We start from the raw sequence: 20,494 nt of genomic DNA, 5'->3' as shown, positions 1-20,494 counted from the left end.
CCATCAACATTAAATTAGACCTTCCTGATGAAAGGTTATTGGGGAATAAGACAGTCATATTTCAAAGTATTACTTCACTAACTTCAAACAGGAAAACAACCCTTCAGTGGAAAGACTTGGCAGATACGACCTTAATCCAACTGAGTACTACCAACAGTAGGACATCTGGCATTGTGTTTTAGTAGGTGCCAAAAAAATGAAAAACTGACAACTAAGGCGGAGAGGTAAGTGGCAAAAAAAAAGACGGCCAGGGGAAAAATGCAGAATTCTACAAGAGAGTTTAGTTGCCTTGCTTTTTTTTTTTTTTTTAATTTTTAAATTTTTCATTTTTTAAAATTTTATTATTTTCTCTATTTTATTATAAAATATTATATTTTATTATATGTGTGTGTGTATATATATATGTATATTACCTGCATACGTGTAAATGCACTCATGCTGTGCAATGCCCATGGAGTCAGAAGAGGATGTTGGATTCCCCTGGAACTGGAGTTACAGATGGTTGTTAGACACCATGTGGGTGCTGGGACTCAAACACGGGTCCTCTGCAAGAGCAGCCAGTACTTTTAACGGCTGAGCCATGTCTCCAGCCCCTGATTTATTTTTTATTTTATGTGTATGAGTGTATTGCTTGCATGTACATAAGTGCGCCCATGTCATGCAGTGCCCACAGGACAGAAGAGGACATCAGATCCCCTGGAACTAGAGCTGCAGACGGTTATTAGCTGCAATGTGAGTGATGGGAATCAAACTGTGATCTTCTGCAAGAACAGTCAGTGCTCTTAACCACTGAACCATCTCTCCAGCCCCATGTCTTGCAATTTAACAACAAAAAAACCTCAATGTCATTAAAAAATAGCAACAAACAAAAAACTGGGTGGAGGGCCATACTAAAATAACAGAGACAAAAGGACCATAATATCTAAAAGTAACTAGTGAATTCTGATTAAATCCTACATTTAAATTTAAATACAGTTTAAAAACATTTTAAGGACAACTTGGTCAATTTGAATGAGCCAGATACTAGATATGACAGAATTTTAGTTTATTTTCTTGATAATAATACTATATTCAGAGAACATCAGCCAGGCGTGGCGGCGCAGACCTTTAATCCCAGCACTCAAGTGGCAGAGCTAGGTGGATCTCTGTGAGTTCAAGGCCTGCCTGGTCTACATAGTGAGTTCCAGGACAGCTGGGGCTACAGGGGTTCAACCTGTCTCAAAAACACCAAAAAAAAAGAGACATGCTGAAGCCAAAGAGATCAGCCAGAGAAAACAAGTGTATATTTTACAGACAAAGACAGATAAAAACAGACAGATTAAAAAATAAGAATTAAAAACAGGTGAATCTAGAGAAGGATAAAGGGGTAATCACTGCATTAGTCTTTTAATTTTTATGTAGGCTTGAAACTTCAAACTAAAACGTTTAAGAAAGTCCTCCCAATCCCCCAGCCTTGGAGTGTCCTGACTGCAGCCTCAGTGTAGGTCAAGCATGGCACCAAGAGGACCCTCACCCCAAACTCCACTGTGTGCAGCGCTGCCAGGTGGGGCCTGGCAGGCAAGTCCTCTCTGCACACAGTAGACATCAAGAAGTGCCACATTCAGCATAGCTCAGTTGGGAGGCAGATTTTCACTCACTACCATCACCACTGCCTCCTCCCCACAAACAAGTAGGTTGATAGCACCGAGACAGACATGAGGATGGAGCCACTTAGCAGAGCTCTCAGGTCCAAGCTGGGCCCGTGCTGCACTGTGACTAAGCAACAACACTGCACAGAGTTCAGTCATGGAGTATGTAGAGATGCTGTTACTGTGGCTACTATTGCTCAGCTAATAGAAAAACCCACCTTATATAAAGATTAACTCATTTAAGTCTCTTAGAATGGACCCAGTTGTCAATAAAGTCCCAGTATACATTCACAACTGCTAGCTGCTAACATTCCCCCAGGTGCTTAGACTTAAGACATAAACTTATTCCCCAATCTTACACTTCTTAAAAAATCTGATTGCCGGGCGTGGTGGCACACTCCTTTAATCCCAGCACTCAGGAGGCAGAGGCAGGTGGATCTCTTTGAGTTCAAGGCCAGCCTGGTCTACATAGTGAGTTCCAGGACAGCTGGGGCTACAGGGAGACCCTGTCTCAAAAACACCAAAAAAAAAAAATCTGTAGGGGCTGGAGAGATGGCTCAGTGGTTAAGAGCACGTGCTGTTCTTCCCAAAGACTCAATTCAATTCCTAGCACCCACATCAGGTGGCTCACACTGCCTACTCCAGGGGATCTGATCTTCTGGCCTCCACAGGCACGCACACACATGGAATACACACACACACACACACACACACACACACATACACACACAAATAAATAAATAAATAAAAAGTAATAAATAAATGTAAAAATAAATCTTAAAAAAAAAATTTGTTCTATTTTCTTTTCTTAGTATTGGGACATCTGGGTATCACACAGGATACAGACTGTCGTCCTGGTAAAAAAGAGTGAGTCTAGAGACAGCAGTGGTTTAAGGACACGGAGGACACAGGATGTATTGGGAGTATGCTTGGACAGGAGTTTTGCTGATGCATCAGATGGGGGCTAGCATAAAGAAGAGGAGAGAAGCTGGGTGAAAGGAAAAATGATGACGTATCCAAGGTCTCTGGCACTAAGATGGCCTCCTCATTTCCTGAGAAGACCAGAAATCGAGTTTGAGGAAATAAAGAACTGTTAAGATAGTCTCATACTCAGGTTGTTTGACAGAAATTCAAGCAGAAAGAAACAGACTAAGACAGACGATCTGTATGTGTGCATATATACCTTTTCCCACAGTACGCCCTGCAAATGCATGCAATAAACACAAACTTTAAAAGATGAATAGAAGTGCGTATCTACACCTGTGTTTGTAGGTCACACAACTAGAAAGCTGTAGGAGGGGTTAGGGAGGAGATTCAAAGAAGGTGTGAAACAGAAAGAGTAATGAAATGCATGCAAGAGGAAAGCATAAGGATCAACTGAAGGAAGAAAGGAACCAGTGGGGGGGGGGTGAGTAAAGTACAAACTATGACACATATGTATGAAGATGCCATCATGAAACCCAATACTGTGTTTGCTAATCTAAAAAATTAATCATAAAAAAGATGCATAAGAGTCAACTGTAAAAAACTGTAGACAGCTAGATGGGGTTCTTGATGGATGCCAGGAGGACTATGTCTCCACTACACAGCCACCAAATCTGGAGTGCTTCTTGAGTCTTCCTTTACTAGACACCCACCCCCACCTCCGTCAGAGTCCATTCCCATCCAATCTCTTGAGAGAACTTCAGAGCCATCTTTAAATCTTCTAAATCCTTTGAAATACATAGCAAAATATTTAGGAAAAGAGCAATCCTTTTGAAAGGGAATAGTTTCAAATAATGGAAACTGAGATTAGAATTATTTTAACGGCAACCTATGGAACTTTTTAATCAACAGTTAAGAACTCTGAACAACCGCAACTCACTCCGTGTGTCCTTGGAAAACATTCACAGAGTGGATGGAAGGGTCCCTGAAATCCCAGAGACGGAAAGTCGTGTCACGGGAGGAAGTTACCACAAGCCGCTGGGTGGGGTGAGTACAACAGTGTGTTAACTCCTGGTCATGCCCTACAACCAAATACAACAAAAATGCAAGGTTATCCACCTGCAGACAACAATTAGAGTGCAGCGTTCATAAAAACACAGGACTAAAAAATACCCATCGTCTTCATGGGCTCCACTGCTAATATCCAACACAAAGGTAAACGTTAAGGAATTATGTAGGAATATGGAAGGTTGTTCCCTTAGGTCAAGTCAGAAGTCCCTTCAGCTATCCACTTATAAGCAGTAGGGAACCAAACACATGCATAACAAATCACTTTAACAGCCCGAGTACAACAATTTAAATCTTAACTCTTTGCTAATTCTGTAATATAATTTTGTGGGCTCTCAGTATAACATCCTCTCTTGCATCTGGGCAGAACTTGGTAAATGTATCTTTCTGTTAAGTAGAGTATACGATAGACCAAAAAGAATCCCACATGTCATTAAGGTCTCTAAATCAGTTGACCTTGTGTTAATCAAAAGAAGGTTGTTCTGGATGGCCTGTCTAACCAGGTAGGGGTGCCCAAAGGGTCAAGGTCCTCCCAAAAACTGGAGCACTAAGTCAGCAGAGACATGTTCCTGCTGGGCTAGAAGTCAGCAACCTGCTCTGTGAGAAGAAAGAGGCCTTTGGTGGGGCCACCATGGGCCTAGGGCAGCCTCCAGAGGCTCAAGGCAGACCCCAGCTGACAACTAGCAAGAAAATGAGGCCTTAGTCATATGGTTACAAGCAACTGGATAGATTCTTCCAACAGTGAGCAAGCTTGGAAGAGGACTACAAGTTCCTGAGGTCCTGCCCAGGCAACACCTTCACTTTAGCCAGGGAGGCCCTCGGCTGAGGAATAGCTACCAGAGACCCAGGAAGCCTGACCTCATTAAGGTAGTGAATTCCTATTGTTTAAGCCAGTAAAGTTTGTTTTTTTTTAAATGTCAAAGAAAAATAGAAAACCAATAAAGCAACCATACTTCAAATATCAAAATGCTAAATGCTGCCATTTATCTCCTGAAGATAAAATAAATTTAGCTGCCAAGAGTTCTAGTCATAGAAAGGATCTCCAGAACTTACAACCAAACAACCAAAAGCACTAGCTAGAATTCCAGCCTGGAAGTGATCTGTAAGCTCAGACATAAATACATAAACATAAACTGAAAGAACCCAACTAGGAAGTTCAAACAGTTACAGCAGGATACCTGTCAGAGAATGAACAAGTTCAGATGTCTCCACATCATAGAGGTTCGCTGTTCTGTCCCATGAGGCTGTCACTGCCTGCTTCCCACCAACCAGCCAGTCAGCAGCAATAACTACACCCTGGTGGCTTTTGAGAGATGTCAGCGGCATCCTAACGGTAGGGCAGTCACTGGACACGTCTCCATCAATGTCAGGCTCATCTTTATCAGAGCACTCTATTTCATCTTCTCCAGAAATTTGCTGCTAAGGGTAAAAATCAGAAAAGAAAGATTTCCTAGGACTCTTGAGTATTTCCCAGCACAGCTGCACCATCAGTCTGATCTCATTTCTCTTTCTAAGATCTAGTCATCATTAGGACCACTACAGGCACCCAAGTATAGACAACCAGCACCCAAGGAATGTTTTCTCAATTTTATGACTTGGTTATAAAGGAGGTCAAATGTCCTGAAAAAAAATTAAATTCACTATGACATCAAAAGCACTGAAATTCATTTTTACTAGTCAATAAAATGGCAAATAGAGCAATTTTCAACATTTTACCTTTATCACTTACTAGAAATTAAAGTTAAAAGTCAATGATATAATACAAAAGGCATTTCCATTCTTAGGGGCCTGCTTAGTATTTTCTTTATGTGTATGCGTGTATTGCCTACATGTATAAAAGTGCACCTATGCCATGCAATGCCTGCAGAGGTCAGAAGAGGATGTCGGAAACCCCGGAACTGGAGTTACAGACAGCTGTTAGCCACCATGTGGGTGTTGGGAACCCGAACCCAGGTTATCTGGAAGGGCAGTCAGCGCTCTTAACTGTTGAGGCACCTCTCCAGTCTCCTAGGAGCCTGTTTAAAATAGACTTAGAATTAGGAACTGGAAAGACGGCCCAGAGGTTAAGAGCACTCGCCACTCTTTCAGGACTGGAGTTCAGTTTCCAGCACCCACAACAGGCAGCTCACATCCACCTGTTAACTCCAGCCATCGTCAATCCAGTGCTCCCTCTGGCCTCCACAGGCATTGTACTCACATGTACATATACACACACATACATACACATAAATAAAAGTTTTAAAAAATTATTCTAAGTTATAGTTAGAATTGCATTGCTCTAACAATGAGAGATCAAGCCAGAGATAACATAAAAACAGAAGTCAGCCTATACTTTAGCTATTCAAGAAAATATGTCTACTGACTCAACAAATACTGATAGTGCTGTTTACACAGCAGAAAAGACAGAGGACATTGTTACATCCAAGATGATGCTCACTCTAAGTGGTAAGACTACTGGAGTAAACACAACTGGCTAAGTCCCTGCCCTCACGGAACCTTTTCTCTAGGAAAAGAGAGATTGCACACACTCACGAAATATACACGTGCACTATCAAGAATACATGTCACATGTACATATAGACTAGGATGAGACTATGTCACATGACCAAAACACACAAGGGAATGTCATGTGCATTCACACAGTATAGAAATGAATGGCATATGCAGTTGGGGTAGTGAGTGCTGTGAAGAAAATAGGAAAGGGTGAAAGGGGTAGCCAGCCGAAGGGCTACTACCCTACACAGAATCACCCAGGAAAAGACTGACAACAGCCAAGTCCGACTGTGGAGAACAAGGTCTTCCGATACTGAAGGAAACAGCATTCCAGGTAGAGGGAACGAGTGTGAAAGCCTCTCAGCTAAATAACTGGGGCTGCCAGTGAGTGCAGGGCATGTGCAAGGGTAGGCAATGGACTAGGTGAAGGCATACAACACCTGCTAGGCCACAGAAAAGACTCTGGGCTTCTTCTGCAGGTAGTGGAAAATCATCAGAGCTGTGCCCAGACATAAGATCTGAATTAACTGTGTAAACAGGGGAAAATGAAGGAAGTCTGCTGTGAGCTGAACTGTGTCTCCCACAAACTCGTATGCCAAAGTCCAACATATAGGACCCCAGAAGTGACTGTGCTGAAAAAGCCCTTAAGAGACTGTGGTGGTTCGAGTGAGAATGTTCCATAGGTTCCAAGCCCCTGGACATTCTGCTCCCTGTTGGTGGTACTGTTTTGAGAGGTTTTAAAAGGCGCAGCTTAGCTGTGGGGAGCACATCACTGGTGATGGGCTTTGTGAGTTCTTAGGGGTTGCCAGATTTCTAGTCATTCTTTGCTTCCTGAGGCTGCCTGAAAATGTGATCCCTCAGCTTTCTGCTCTGGTGGCCTCGGCCACCATCCTCCCCCCGCCATTATGGACTTTTCCTGTGAGCCAAATAAACTCTTCCTTCTATAAGTAGCCTTGGCCATGGTGTTTTATCACAGCAAAAGAAAAGCAACTAATACACAGGCAATTAAAATCGGGCTATGAGAGCAGCACCTAGTGCACCAGGACTGGTGTACTGCAAGAGAGAATACCGACGCACAAAGGGAAAGACCATGTGCGGACATCCTGAGAAGGTGAACATCTGCAAGCCAAGGACAGGGACCTCAGAGGAAACCAACTTTTCTGTCTACAGGACTGTGATAGCATAACTCTGAAGCTGAAGCCACCAGCTTGTGTGATTTGGTTATGTCAGTCCCAGCAAACAACATGAAAAAAAACAAAGTACAGGATGAGGAAGACAGCCTAGACTTGGGTAGTAATAATGAAGGTGAGAAGAAAGGCTGATTAGAGTATCTTCTGAGGAAAGCTGCAGAATTTGCTGACAAGTACATATCCAAATGGAGTGCAAGAAAAACACAATGTACAGACAACTGAAATGTGTATGGTCCAAACAAACCAATGAATGACATGAACTGAGATGGGCAGCCCCAAGAAAGCAGGTTAGGGGGACATCTAGAACCCAACTGCAGATGCACAACACCCAAGCACAAGTGCAATGGCAGGAGGTTCACATACCAGTAAATGAGGCATCAGACAAACACCCAACAAGACCCAAGAGGAAGGAAGAAATAGGAGGAAAAAAGCATCTGTTAGAGGGAGAACCACAATTAGCAAATGCAATTAGGGAACCAGAGAAGCAGCTTCACTCTCTACTGGAAGAGCTACCATGGACACTAAGCTGGCCTTAAAAAAGAGTGAGTGACTCAGGAGAGAAAGAGGTGAATACACATGACATTTTTCAATGCCACAGTCTTCAGAAGTCAATGAGATGGTCAGTTCTGGATGGACTCTGGAACACATGTGTGTTGATGGAAACCATTCTGAAGACAGAGCACACAGGATAGCATGCAGAAACATCATGAGGAAGAGAGAACAGGACTTTGATGATGGGAATGAGAAATTATCAGATTCTGCTAAAATCTGCTAAGACTGCACATTACCACACAGGGTCGAGTAGCTCTTGAAAAAAGCCACATCTGAGACACGTGGAAGGGAAGCCCAGAGATGGCAGGTACAGTCTAAGAAAGGAGAGAATGTGGTAACTTCAGAGCTCAAAAAGCAGCTGTGTTTGTTTGGGTTGGAGTGCAGGACTATGCAAACTAAGGCTAGAAAGGCTGGCAAGGGGAAACCAGAACAGACTGGAGTGTGGCTCAGGCCTATCACTTCAGCACTCTGGAGGCTGAGGCATTAAGCTTGCGGACAGTCAGAGCTACACAGTGTATGGAAAAATAGGCTCTGCAAAGAAAAGACTTTAACTCAAAGGCAAAGGGGGGAGCCACTGAAGTGTTAGCATGTACACTACTCTAGAAAGGTCACACCTGATGAACTATGGAAAAGGAGCTATGGTGGGCAGAGTCTAATTAGATCTGACTGACCAGAGAGGATGAGAGTTTGTAAACTTGGGGAGGGGCAAAAGGTCAGCAAACCCTTTCCCTTCTGCAGGAGATGAGAGCTTCACTGTCAGACTGCTGCTCAAGGGAACAATGGCTCCTGGCAAGTACACAACACCAAGACAGGAAGGGGCGCTACAATTGTGGGAAATTCCTCAGCTCTGAGCTCGGTGCCTAGATGACTCCTATCCCTAGTGCTGCCATGGAAGTGGTGAGAAGGCCCTGGTCATGAGGCTGCTCAGCCCCCATCCCTGCATCTGAGGAGCCCTGCACTCCTGTAACTGCCCTGCTGCCAGATACGGAAAGAGCACAGCTCTGGACGGCTCCATGGATAAAGGGCTCTTTGGCCAGGACTATGAACGAGTCTAGCAAAGTATGGGGTGTAACCTCTGACACACTTTGGTGTCTGTCCTGCATCTCCTAAGTAACCTATCCCCAACAATGACCCATGGGAAAACTCAGTGGTTATCTCTCTTAAATGTTGCAGAAACAGTTTCCCACAGATACAGAAAAGATTCGACAATTGGAATCAGTAAAATTTCATCAACTGACTGGAAATAGAGGAGGGAGAAGAGGAAAGAGAGCCTGGGGTGTGACAAAGAGCATTCCAAACCTTCTGGAAGGTTGGGTACCTGCTGGACCCCTGACCTAAAACAAGAGCCCAAAAGGCTACTCGATTAAAAAAAAAAAAAATGATTATAAGAGGTAAGTACCTAGAAATACAATGGAGCTACCTCCTTGGACAAGCAACACGTGAAGATGGGAAAGGACTGAGAGTTAAGACCATGTATTTGGTTTGAGTCATGTGCAGTGTTCATTATTTGTTCTACTAGAGAACCCACACATACAGGAGATATAAGCAGGGCTCAGAAGAAGGCACTGAAACTCCATGTCCGAAAAGGGCAGCGATGTTAGTTAATTCTGGACAGAAGTCCATGATGAAGGTACCAACCCGTTTGGTCTGTGGTGAAAACGCTCTTTTTACGCAGTAAGTTAACTGTCACAGAAATGGGGACAGAAGAAAGCAGGTTCTCTGGTGTCTTTCATTTTAAGGACACTAACCCTATCAGATCAAGACCCCACCTTATAATCTCATTACCTTGAACTACTTTCTTAAAGGCCATTACCTCCAATTAGGGTCATATTAGTATACAAATCTGGGGGCAGGGGAGAGATGGCTCAGTGGTTGGGAACACTGGCTGTTGTTCTTCCAGGGGACCCAGTTTAATTCACGGCACTCACAGGGCAGCTAACAACAGTCTGTAACTCCAGTTCCAGGGGAAGTTGACACCTTCTTCTGACCTCTGTGGGCATTTCAAGCATGTGGTGCACTTATATACATGTAGACAAAACACTCATACACATAAAAATTTAAAAAACATTTTGAGGAGACAGAAATATCTACAACATGCTGACCCTAGACCTCCAACCTGCACATCCTCCTTATGTTGCAAAATATATTTACTCCATCCCCAAGGCATCAACTCATTCGAGCATTAACACTAAAGTCCAAAGTACATTTTAACATACTATCTTCTGAATCATATCTGGAGGAGAATCAAGGTACAATTCATCCTGAGGCAAAATTCCTATCCAGCTATGAACCACAGAAAACAAACAAGTTATATTTATCCAAAATGCAATGGCAGCATAAGCACAGAAAGATAACTCCACTCCAAAGAATCAGGAAAGGAAGGGACAACAGGTCCCAAACAAACCCAAAAGCTTGCGAGGCAAACTGCGTTAGATCTTAAGGCTCAACAAATAATCCCAGTGAGCTCCATTCTCTATCTTTTAGACACACTAAGGTAGCATCTTCTGACAGCTCAGCTAGGCAGTCCACCTCTGTGGCACTGGGCTGAGGCATCCTGGCCCCAGAAATCAAAAAGAAGCCAAGTGCAGTGGCACATGTCTGGAATCCCAGTTCTAGGGGTGGGCTACACTGAAACCATGTCTCCAAAAAGGTCGATTCAGGTTCTGGTGAAGGCTCTCTGCCTGACCTGAAGACAGCTTCTCTTTCATTCTATCTTCACATGACAGAGAGAGGGAGGATGACAGAGGGAAAGCATGCCCCCTCGACTCTGTTATTCCGTCCTATAAGAACACCAGTCCTCTCAGGTTACAGCTGTTTGTGACCTTACTTAACAACAAGCATTCAGTCCATACATATACTATCCATTTACTATAAAATTTGCAAATGTGCTGAACTGTGCACAAGTTATCCCATACTGCTTTGTCAGAGAAACTAAGCATGCTTACACTAGTATCAGCAACAGGCTGAGGTGTCGGCAGCTGTACCACATATCTCCAGATATGAGCAGTCTGATCTCCAGAAGCTGAAGAGAGAAACGAGGGGAAAATTATCCAGTGTGCACATCATCATAAAGTGTACCTTTCCTATGCTATAGCTAAACATCAGTCAGATTTTCTAACTTAGCCATCATTCAGTAAAATGAATGGACTTTATTTAAATAATTATTTCAAAGACTATGCAAAGCTATTACGAATAGAGCATGTATACAAAATAGGATTACAGCTACTCATGAAATTTTTCCCCCTTTCATTTAAGGGTAAGGAAGTTTGGGGGGAAAGATACAAATAGCTTTTATCTTCAGTCTATGCCTGTAACAGATTCTGAGCTGTTCTGGGAAAGTGATACTTCATCTACACCCTCAACAGGACTTTAGAATGTGCCGATGTCTGTATTAGTAGTACTCTGTTCTGTGGCTTTCCTATTCCTCTCTTTACTAGCTGCAGTTTGCAAGGAAATGCTAACTAGGAATGAAAAGACAAAGGACAGCTGTAAAGGCACAGGAGACCCTCTGACCTCTCAGCATTATGAAAGGATCTGGCTTTCTACCTTCTCTTCACTAGTGCAGAGCTAACCTAAAGAAGTTACTACAAGCTGATGATAGTTACTTTTTGTGCCTGAAATCAACTGATTGCCCTGACTTGTCCATTTCTCTTCAAATTAACACAAAAATTGAGCATGATGGGACTGGAGAGATGGCTCAAAGGTTAAGAACACTGATCGTTCTTGCAGAAGACCCAGGTTTGAACCCCAGCACCCACATGGCAGTTAACAACTCCATAATTCCAGTTCCAGGGAATCCGACAGCCTCTTCTGTCCTCCGTGGACACGACACAGGTGCACTTACCTACACACAGGCAATACACGCATACACATAAAATAAAGATAATAAAGTATTAAAAAAAATACTTTAAAAAAAATTGAGCATGCTTTTAATCTCAGCACTCAGGAGACAGAGGCAGGCAGATCTCTGAGTCTGAGCCCAGCTTGATCTATATAGCAAGGTTCAGGCCAGCCAGGGCTATACAGTAAGACTTTGTCTCAAAAAAAAACAAAAAACATAAAAATAAAAATTAAATTAAATTAAATTAAAATAAAATAAGAGGCTGGAGAGATGGCTCAGCGGTTAAGAGCACTGACTGCTCTTGCAGAGGACCCAGGTTCGATTCCCAGCACCCACATGGCTATGTTCCGTCCTTAACTCCAGTTCCAGGGGAACCCGAAGCCCTCTTCTGATCTCCGCAGCATTGCAAGACACGGGTGCACTCACATACATGCAGGCAATACACTCATACACATAAAATAAAAATAATAAAATATTTTTTTTAAATCCTAAGATTTCTTCATACCAGCCTATTTGTTTTTCCTTCCTTTTTTTCAAGATTTAATTTTAATTAAATATATTTTGGGTGCACTCACATACATGCAGGCAACACACTCATACACATAAAATAAAATTTTTTAAAAATATTAAAAAAATTAAAAAATAAAATAATTTGAAGTAAACTTTCCTCTCTCTTCCCCTTATTTGTTTCAAAGTTTCTACTGACTGCTTTGTAAATGTCACTTGGTTTCACCTCTCCCTTCAAAATCATTGGTTTCTATCTAGACATATCCAACTGCTTCTAGTCTCCTTGTGTTGTTCCCCTCTGCATGTAACAAACCATAAGTATACTAGAGTTTCAATGCCTTACCTGCTTTATTCCTCAGATGTAGACCATCAGACTGGGAAAACAACTCTTAGATTAGATTTCTCACAATATCCCCCTCGCATGTTAAGACTGACCAAACCAAGAGATCACTGCATGCAGACATTAAAAGCATTCATGCTCAGGCTCCTTCATACACACTTCCACCTGCAAAAAGCACCCTGTCATCTCAGCCTGTATCCTCTCTCCTGAGGTCAGCAGCATCCAGTCCTTGGGACAAATCTGGACAGTGCCCCTTTCCCATAAATACGCAGCCATGTCCCTCCTTCAGTGCTCTGTCTCTGCTACAGAGACACACTTTCATGCTCCAATAGCAGGACTGAGAAGCTGTGACAGACACCACATGGTCTCTGTCAAAGATGAAAATATCTACTATCTGGTCCTTTACAGAAGTGTGCCAATCTTTAGTCTATCAAAAGGCAACACATATCTCCAAGACTACCATCTATATCCCAAAACACAAGGCTCTGCAGCTACCTGACAATTTTATAGGAATAATCCTCAGTACAAAAGACTACTGACCAAAAGTAACAAACAGTATACTTTTTAGACCAGTCTTAGATATAACAAACCCAAACATGAGTTTGAAAGGAGTGAAACACTGACTCTGGAAACCTGCTGTGTCTCAATGTTGTTATTTTCCTTGTTTCTTTATTTCTGATGCAGATGGAATTAGGAAATAGAGCAGTAATCACAGTGCTTCAAGGAACTTAGTCACAACCTATTGTGACTGAATTATCACAGGCAATAATAAAATACTTCATTTTTAAAAAATCGAGAATATCACAATATATTTTAATATCACAATATATTGAAATTATCTAAGTTATGGCTCCATTACTATTTTAAGAAGTACTATTCAATGTATTTTTACTTTATCTCTCATTTCATTCATAAAATATCTACTACAGATTGTCAATTTTCTTTTTTGTAATTTTATTTATTATTTTTAGGTATGTGGGTATATTGCCTGCATGTAGTTAAGTGTCCCATGTTGTGAAATGCCTGTGGCAGTCAGAAGAGGGCACTGGATCTCTTGGAACAGGAGTTAAGGATGGTTGTTACTGCCAGGTAGGTGCTGGGAACAAAACCTCGGTCTTCTGTAAGAGCAGTCAATGCTCTTAACTGCTGAGTCATCTCTCCAGCCCCATATTGTCTAATTTTCATCAACACCATGGACAACTCTGTTGCTACTAAGAAAAGAATGTTTATAACTATTTTCAGGCTATCAATGATTTTGTTCAATTAAAAAAAAAAAAAAATCAACATACCAGTAAGAGCCAACTGCTCTGAAGGATGAAATTTTATAGAATTTACTGCAAAATAAAAATATCATAAAAATAGGTTTAAGGTAACAAGAAACATGTTATCAATATTTATTAGCTACTACATGTACAAAATTAAAATTATAAAGGAACTAATTTGATTAAACTATAAATAAATGTGTAAGAACAGAGGCACAGGCACAATAGTACTAACCAAGCTGCTAAATTACAGGACACACAAAAAGCGTATGAACAGTTTATTTCTTTTTATAAACAAGGAAGTAACTCAGTTAAAATAAATCAGGGCAGACAAAGATGAGGCTATGACAACAGGCAAGAGTACAGTGACCTGACCCTGCTTACTTTCTACTCAACTGGCCAAAGCCCTACCTTGCTCCTTCCCAGCTTACAGAACCTTTATCTATTCCATGACAAATGAAACCCCAGGAGTGAACTCCACCATACTCCAGGAATGAACTGAGATTAGGTTCAACCACTTGTAATATCCTCAAATTCTTATGCAGATTCATGAGACCAAAAGGTACACTTGCTAAAGGTTTTCTGAGGAAGCTTTCATTTTCTTAATAAAAAAGATAAAGCCAGAGAACTGAGTCCCAATACCCTAGCACCCCTTCTTCCTTCCTTGAAAACATGAACTATCTTAATGGGTGGTCAGCAAGGCAACAATTATGAGCCCATGAATCTACCTGCACAGTGATAATGAAGACCAGCTCAACAGAGCTAAGCAGGCACCATGTAGATCCTAAGCCCATCTACCCACCTAGGACTTTTCTAAAGAAAATCCTAGATCTTAGAATGGCCCAAAACCACCATCAGTCAGTATGACCAAGGAGTTAAACTCAAGTCACTCTGGGAAGAACCAACCTTCACTTCCATGCCTTGTGAACAAACTGCATAGCCCTTATACAGAATGTAGTGAGAATTTTGCCAAATCTCTCTGAAATTTTGTTAGCTATGTCTTTAAACAGATGTGTTTCTAAGAAAGCACATGAAAAAAAACAGAAGATTCTAGTTTACTATCAATGCTGTAATATAGCTAACATAGAAAAGTTGGTGAAAATTATTGTCATCTTTTAAGTAATAAATTTAAGCTATAACACTAAAAATAAGTAAATTGATTTTGATAATAAACCTGAAGGGAAGATAGAGAAACAGAGAATGCAGAGAATGTGACACTTGTTCTACAAAATTCTGTTAGTTTTGAGCCCCTAGTAATATATTCTGGGCACTGTGGTCTGTTTTTGTTTTCTTACAGAGGAGAGCATAAACACAGTCCTCCACTACCACAAATTACTAAGTCGAGTTTCCCACATTTGGGGAAATCATAGGGGTTACCATATCTGAAGTGCAACAGATGAGCCTCACCCTGGGAAAACCATCTTCATGATGATGGATAGTCTCTTCCCTGCCAGGTAAGTATGATACTGTGATTATACACCAAGAAAGAAAAATCTAGTAAAAAAGAGGCAGAAGATACAAGTAATAGCAAGAATAGCTGGAGGGGGTAGGCAAGATGGTTAAGCAGGTAAGAGTGTGCAACGCTCTGACAGAGGACCCAGTTCAGTTCCTAGCACCCGTAGGGCAGGTGACAAGCACCAAGACTCCAGCCCCAGGGGATCAGACATCCTATCTGGCCTTGGTGGGCACTGCACTCATGTGTACAAACCCACTCACAGACACATATATAAGCTAAAACTAAAGTGCCAGGCAAGGTGGCACATGCCTTTAGTCCCAGCACTTGGGAGGCAGAGGCCATGGGATCTGTGTGTGTTCAAGACCAGCCTGATCTACATAGTGAGTTCCAGGTGAGCTGGGGCTACAGGGGAGACCCTGTCTCAAAAGACAAAAAAAAATCTTTTCTGGGGGGTGGGGAGGGGGATGGGAAGGTTGAGACAGGGTCTCCCTGTAACCATGGCTGGCCTAGAACTTGCTATACCAACAGGCTGGCCTCAATTTCACAAACATCCACCTGCCTCTGCCTCCCAAGTGCTGGGATTAAAGGCATCTCTTTTTTTCCTTTAATAGCTGACAGGACTGGAGAGATGGCTCAGTGGTTAAGAGCACTGGCCGCTCTTGCAGAGGACCCAGGTTCAGCTCCCAGCACCTAACCAGTAGCTAAGAACCATCTGTAACTACAGCTCCAGGGTATCTGATGCTCTCCAGTCTCCATGGGCATTTCAAGCACATGGTGCACTTACATACATGCAAGCAAAACACTCATACACATAAAATTAAAATAACTAAAAGAGAGAAGATACTAAGAAAAGAGTTGCAGGTCCAACTAGAGCCTAGACTTGGAGGCAACCACATAGATGGGCAAGAAGTGCTGAGAGGAATGAGGACTCAGTGGAGGCTTCAGCATTTTACAAGCTAAAGTTGATGCTAATACTTAAGTCTGTAAAAGTGAGCCTATGCTGAACCCCACCCAGTGGGAGTGGAGATATTCTAAAGAAAGACATTTGCAGGGCTGGAGAGACAGCTCAGTGGTTAGGAGCACTGGATGCTCTTACAGAGGACTTGGGTCCAATTCCCAGCACCCACATGGTGGCTACAAATCATCCTTAACTCTAGTTCCAGGGGAATACGAAGTACTCTTCTGACCTCTGTGGCATTGCATGACATGGGTACACTCACATATATGCAGGCAATTCACTCATATACATAAAATAAAAATAATATTTTAAAAATAATAATAGCCGTACTGGCTTCCTAGAGTTGGGGGAGATGACATGGAATGTGCCTGGGACACACAGTCTTTGTCTCGACTGACTGCCACAAGGAGTGCAGAGGAGCAGGGCCCAGGGCACAGCAGGACTCTGATCCCAGTTTGGCCAGACCTTCCTTTGTTCCTAATAATAATAATAATAATAATAATAATAATATATTTAGAAAGGGAAGGAAGGAAGGAAGGAAGGAAGGAAGGAAGGAAGGAAGGAAGGAAGGAAAAAGAATTTATGCCCCTCCCTCTGGCTATTAAACAATCACCTTTTCTTCATTTCTAAAATTAGTGTTTTAATAGTCATGTGGGAGTCCAGCTGAAGGTAACCTCCAAATATACAAGACTAACACTCTACACCTACCAGAGGAATAAACCTAGGGGAAAAGAACTCTGACAGAGGGCTGGAGAGATGGTCAGCAGTGACAAGCACTTACAGCTCTTGCTGAGGACCTGGGTTCAGTTTCCAGCACCACATGGTGTTCTTCTGCTTCCATGAGCACTGCATGCACATGACACAAATATATGCATGCAGGCAAAACACTCATATATATATATAAAATAAAAATAGTAAGTCTTTAAAAAGAGGAAATCTGGCAGGTCTGGAGTGAGTGGGATCTCACAGCCGACAAGAAAGACGTCAAGACCTCTACAACCCCGTTCCCTTCAGCTGAAACCTGAATGAATGCAGTCTGGAGCCCGGGTTCCTTTCCCTAACAGACTGTCTCACAGCTAAACTTGCATTATGTTCTTGCCTTACACTCACTGATTTCTATGAACTGTCAGATAGCCAAAGGCACAGTGAAGAAGAAATCTGACGTGGATACACATGCATGTGCACACACACACACACACACACATTTGGCCAAACCATAAACAAAGCCTTTTTTTTCTTTAACCAAGCTCTATTTCAAAATTTCTTTTGAAATACATGGAAAACTAAGGTGTTATGTTTATAGACCTACGTGCCCAGTAACAAGCCTCTGTAGCTAGGCAGACAGTGGCTATGGCAGAGGAGGGGAGTGAATGGGTAGGCAGCCTCTCACAGAACTGGATGAAGGCATTCCAGGTGGCATAAACGTCACAGAGTGCTTGAGAGAAAATGAAAAATGGAATTTGGTCCAGACATTGGTAATAACACATAAAACTGAAAAGCTGGGAAGGAGCTACTCCAACTACCAGTAATTATACAGGCCTGAATACACAATCAGTGAAGTATCCTTTACTTTACCTGACTGCATCCAAATTATTTTTACAAGTAAATCTCTAAAACACATATTTTTTTAATATTTTATTTATTATTTTATCTCATGTGTTTGAGTGTACTGCCTGCATGTATATAAGAACATTTGTATCATGCAAGGCTTGCAGAGGGCAGAAGAGAGCGTTGGAGCCCCTGGAACTGGAGTTATGGACAGTTGCTAGCTGCCATATGGGTGCTGGGAACTGAACCTGGGTCCTCTCCAAGAGCAGCCAGTGCTCTTAACCACTGAGTCGTCTCTCAATAAAGCAGATAGTTCAGTTATAAAAATTCCTACATATGGTTTATCCACAATTTTATGTAAAATGCAGACAAATAACTTGTACTCTTTAGTTTTCCTTTACACAACTCATACAAGGTAAAGACAGTTTAATCTGAATATATCACACTGTTCCTAGAGAACCAAAACCATAAAACTTTCTATTAATATAACGGCTCTTATCATGACAAATTTTAAAAACAAACCAACATAAACAGCTTCTGATTACTTTGTTTGTTTAGGTCAGTGCTTACCTGAGCCCACATGACCTGCATATTTGACAAGACATTTCCCAGTTTCTATGCTCCACAATAATGCCGTGTGATCTACAAAACCAAGAAATCAGAATTTAGTCATCACTAATTTTAGAGTCTCTTTAAAGATAACATCCTAAAAATAAGTCACACCACCCTTAATGTTCTTGTAACTTTGTAAAATTCAATTGATCTAAGAAAATGTTTCCAAGGTCAGAGAGGTTGTGACTAAAGCCATGAGGCTGAAAGAAGACAGGCAGCTTGACTTCCTTGAGGACTACCACAAAGAGCCGCCATGCATGAACCACACCCACCCATTTATATCACAGTTCTGTCATTTCAGCCAAGTGCTAGAGCTTTCCAGATACCCACAGTATCCAAATTCAATTAACCCACAAATCCAGGTGAGTCATATAAAATAATGGACCTTTACCTCCTACAGGCTTTGCAGGAGGAAACAGGATAAGCAAAGAAAAATCTAAGAAACAGATGCCAATTATCCAAATGAAATTTCAGAAATATTAGAAACGGGTTTTTACTTTTTAAACTGACACTTTCAAGTCAGTCTGGGGTGCTCATGTGTGCACACAATCTCAAACAAGAGGAGCTCTTCAGCACCGTAACTAGGTTCTCATGCTCTCCTTTACCTTCAAAAAGCAGAGTCCAGTCAGAAAGTAACTTCTCACAAGCTAGGAACAGCTAAGCATCATTTTCAATTTCAGCAATGTTTATCTGTTTATTAGTATGTTGAACTAATCTTAGCTTTCAGAAACTAACATCCTGGTGGTGAGATCCACCCTGAGACCCCTTAAGACAAACTCTGGAGCATTAAACCAGCTTCCTCTGCCAAACTAAGTGGCCTGGAAAGCATGCACTTTCCAGTTACTAGTATTAACACTTCTAGTTGTACTTCACTGCTGGAAGAAAAATGTCAAAGAGTCTCCAATCCGAAGCATACATGCTTGAACAAGAACAAAGCCAATCAAAGAATACCCAACATCAGAAAACATGTTGCCTGGGCTGGAGAGTTGGCTCAGTGGTTAAGGGCACTGATTGCTCTTGCAGAGGACCTGGGTTCGATTCCCAGCACCCACATGGTGGCTAACAACCATCTGTAACTCCAGTTCCAGGGGCCTTCTTCTGACCTCCACAGGCACTACATGACACACGTGCATGTACACACATACAATAAAAAATAATAAAATATACTTTTGAAATCCCATCTATGTGGTTTGAATATGGAGTCCCTCACATAATTAAGTTAAAGCTACCTCCTCCCTCAAAGGCCAAAGTCTATTCATAGCTGTGACAGCCTCCCACAGAACAACTCAGGCCTCAAAGTGGTTGTTTCCATATCAAGACAAATACTTTTGTTCCTGTTCTTTCCCCTCTCTTTTTCCATTTTGTTTCTGAGACAGTGAGACCGGGTTTTCATGATAGGCCATGCAGGCCAACAACTCCAGGTCCTCCTGCCACCACCCTGAGTGCTGGAGCTATGGGCGTGTACCAGCACTAATGGACCCAAAAGTTCTAGCTGCAATGGCTCCTCTACCACCTTCACTCTACCACTTCACCTTCCTCTACCACTGCCACTGTCACCTGAAAGCCACTTCCATCAGTCCTCAGTCAAAGCCACATCTTAATAAGCCAACTGTGACAGAGTCTAGCTCACCAGCAGATGCTGTCCCAAGCACCACTGGCTGTGTCCTTGCAACACTGACGTCCCAGATGCCATCCCTGTGACCAATGTATTCCTTCACAAGCTGACAGACAGCCCTTGATGTGGTGGTCTTAAAGCTGGAGACGATCTAAATTGAGAAGGAAAGAAATACTTTTAAACATTAACTGAATTGAATTTTTCTAAGTTAAAAAAGGCAAAACATCAAAAAGATGTCTTCAAAAATGTATAATTCACTTAACAGAACACTGTAAACACTAAAGGAATATAACACAAGCATGAACAGAAATGAGATGCCTTGCACAGAAAGGCTAATCTCATTCAGCTCGGAATCAGAGAACGAAGTCCTTCACAGGCTTTGGAAGATTTTCCCCACTCCACTATTCAACAGGGGTCAGGGAGGTAATGACTCTGGAGTAAGCAAAGCTGGCATTCCAAGTCACTCTTCTAGGAATCTCAAATCACCGAACAAAATTTCC

General features: G+C 42.0%; 1 protein-coding gene and 1 non-coding gene across 9 annotated transcripts in view; both read right to left on the bottom strand.

Annotated features, from left to right (window-relative positions):
• Window positions 1-20,494, bottom strand: part of Wdr37 (WD repeat domain 37) — a 72,130-nt gene that overhangs the window by 23,562 nt on the left and 28,074 nt on the right. For 5 of the 8 annotated variants that reach the window (XM_008841348.3, XM_029567464.1, XM_029567467.1 and 2 more), the window contains 6 exons: window positions 20,010-20,145; window positions 18,338-18,409; window positions 13,833-13,877; window positions 10,801-10,877; window positions 4,799-5,039; window positions 3,493-3,634 (listed from right to left, as the gene is read on the bottom strand). In XM_008841348.3, coding sequence (XP_008839570.1) covers window positions 3,493-3,634; window positions 4,799-5,039; window positions 10,801-10,877; window positions 13,833-13,877; window positions 18,338-18,409; window positions 20,010-20,145 — 713 coding nt within the window. The remainder of the gene's footprint in view (window positions 1-3,492; window positions 3,635-4,798; window positions 5,040-10,800; window positions 10,878-13,832; window positions 13,878-18,337; window positions 18,410-20,009; window positions 20,146-20,494) is intronic. The other 3 variants (XM_029567465.1, XM_029567463.1, XM_029567462.1) reach the window with 2 other exon arrangements.
• LOC115071731 lies at window positions 15,100-15,267 on the bottom strand. Its single transcript, XR_003850814.1, has one exon. It is a non-coding gene; the product is annotated as a U1 spliceosomal RNA (small nuclear RNA).

Source organism: Nannospalax galili, unplaced genomic scaffold, assembly GCF_000622305.1.
Source record: "Nannospalax galili isolate Female #2095 unplaced genomic scaffold, S.galili_v1.0 scaffold399, whole genome shotgun sequence".
Classification (NCBI taxonomy): Eukaryota; Metazoa; Chordata; class Mammalia; order Rodentia; family Spalacidae; genus Nannospalax; species Nannospalax galili.
This window is presented reverse-complemented; position numbering and strand designations above follow the sequence as displayed.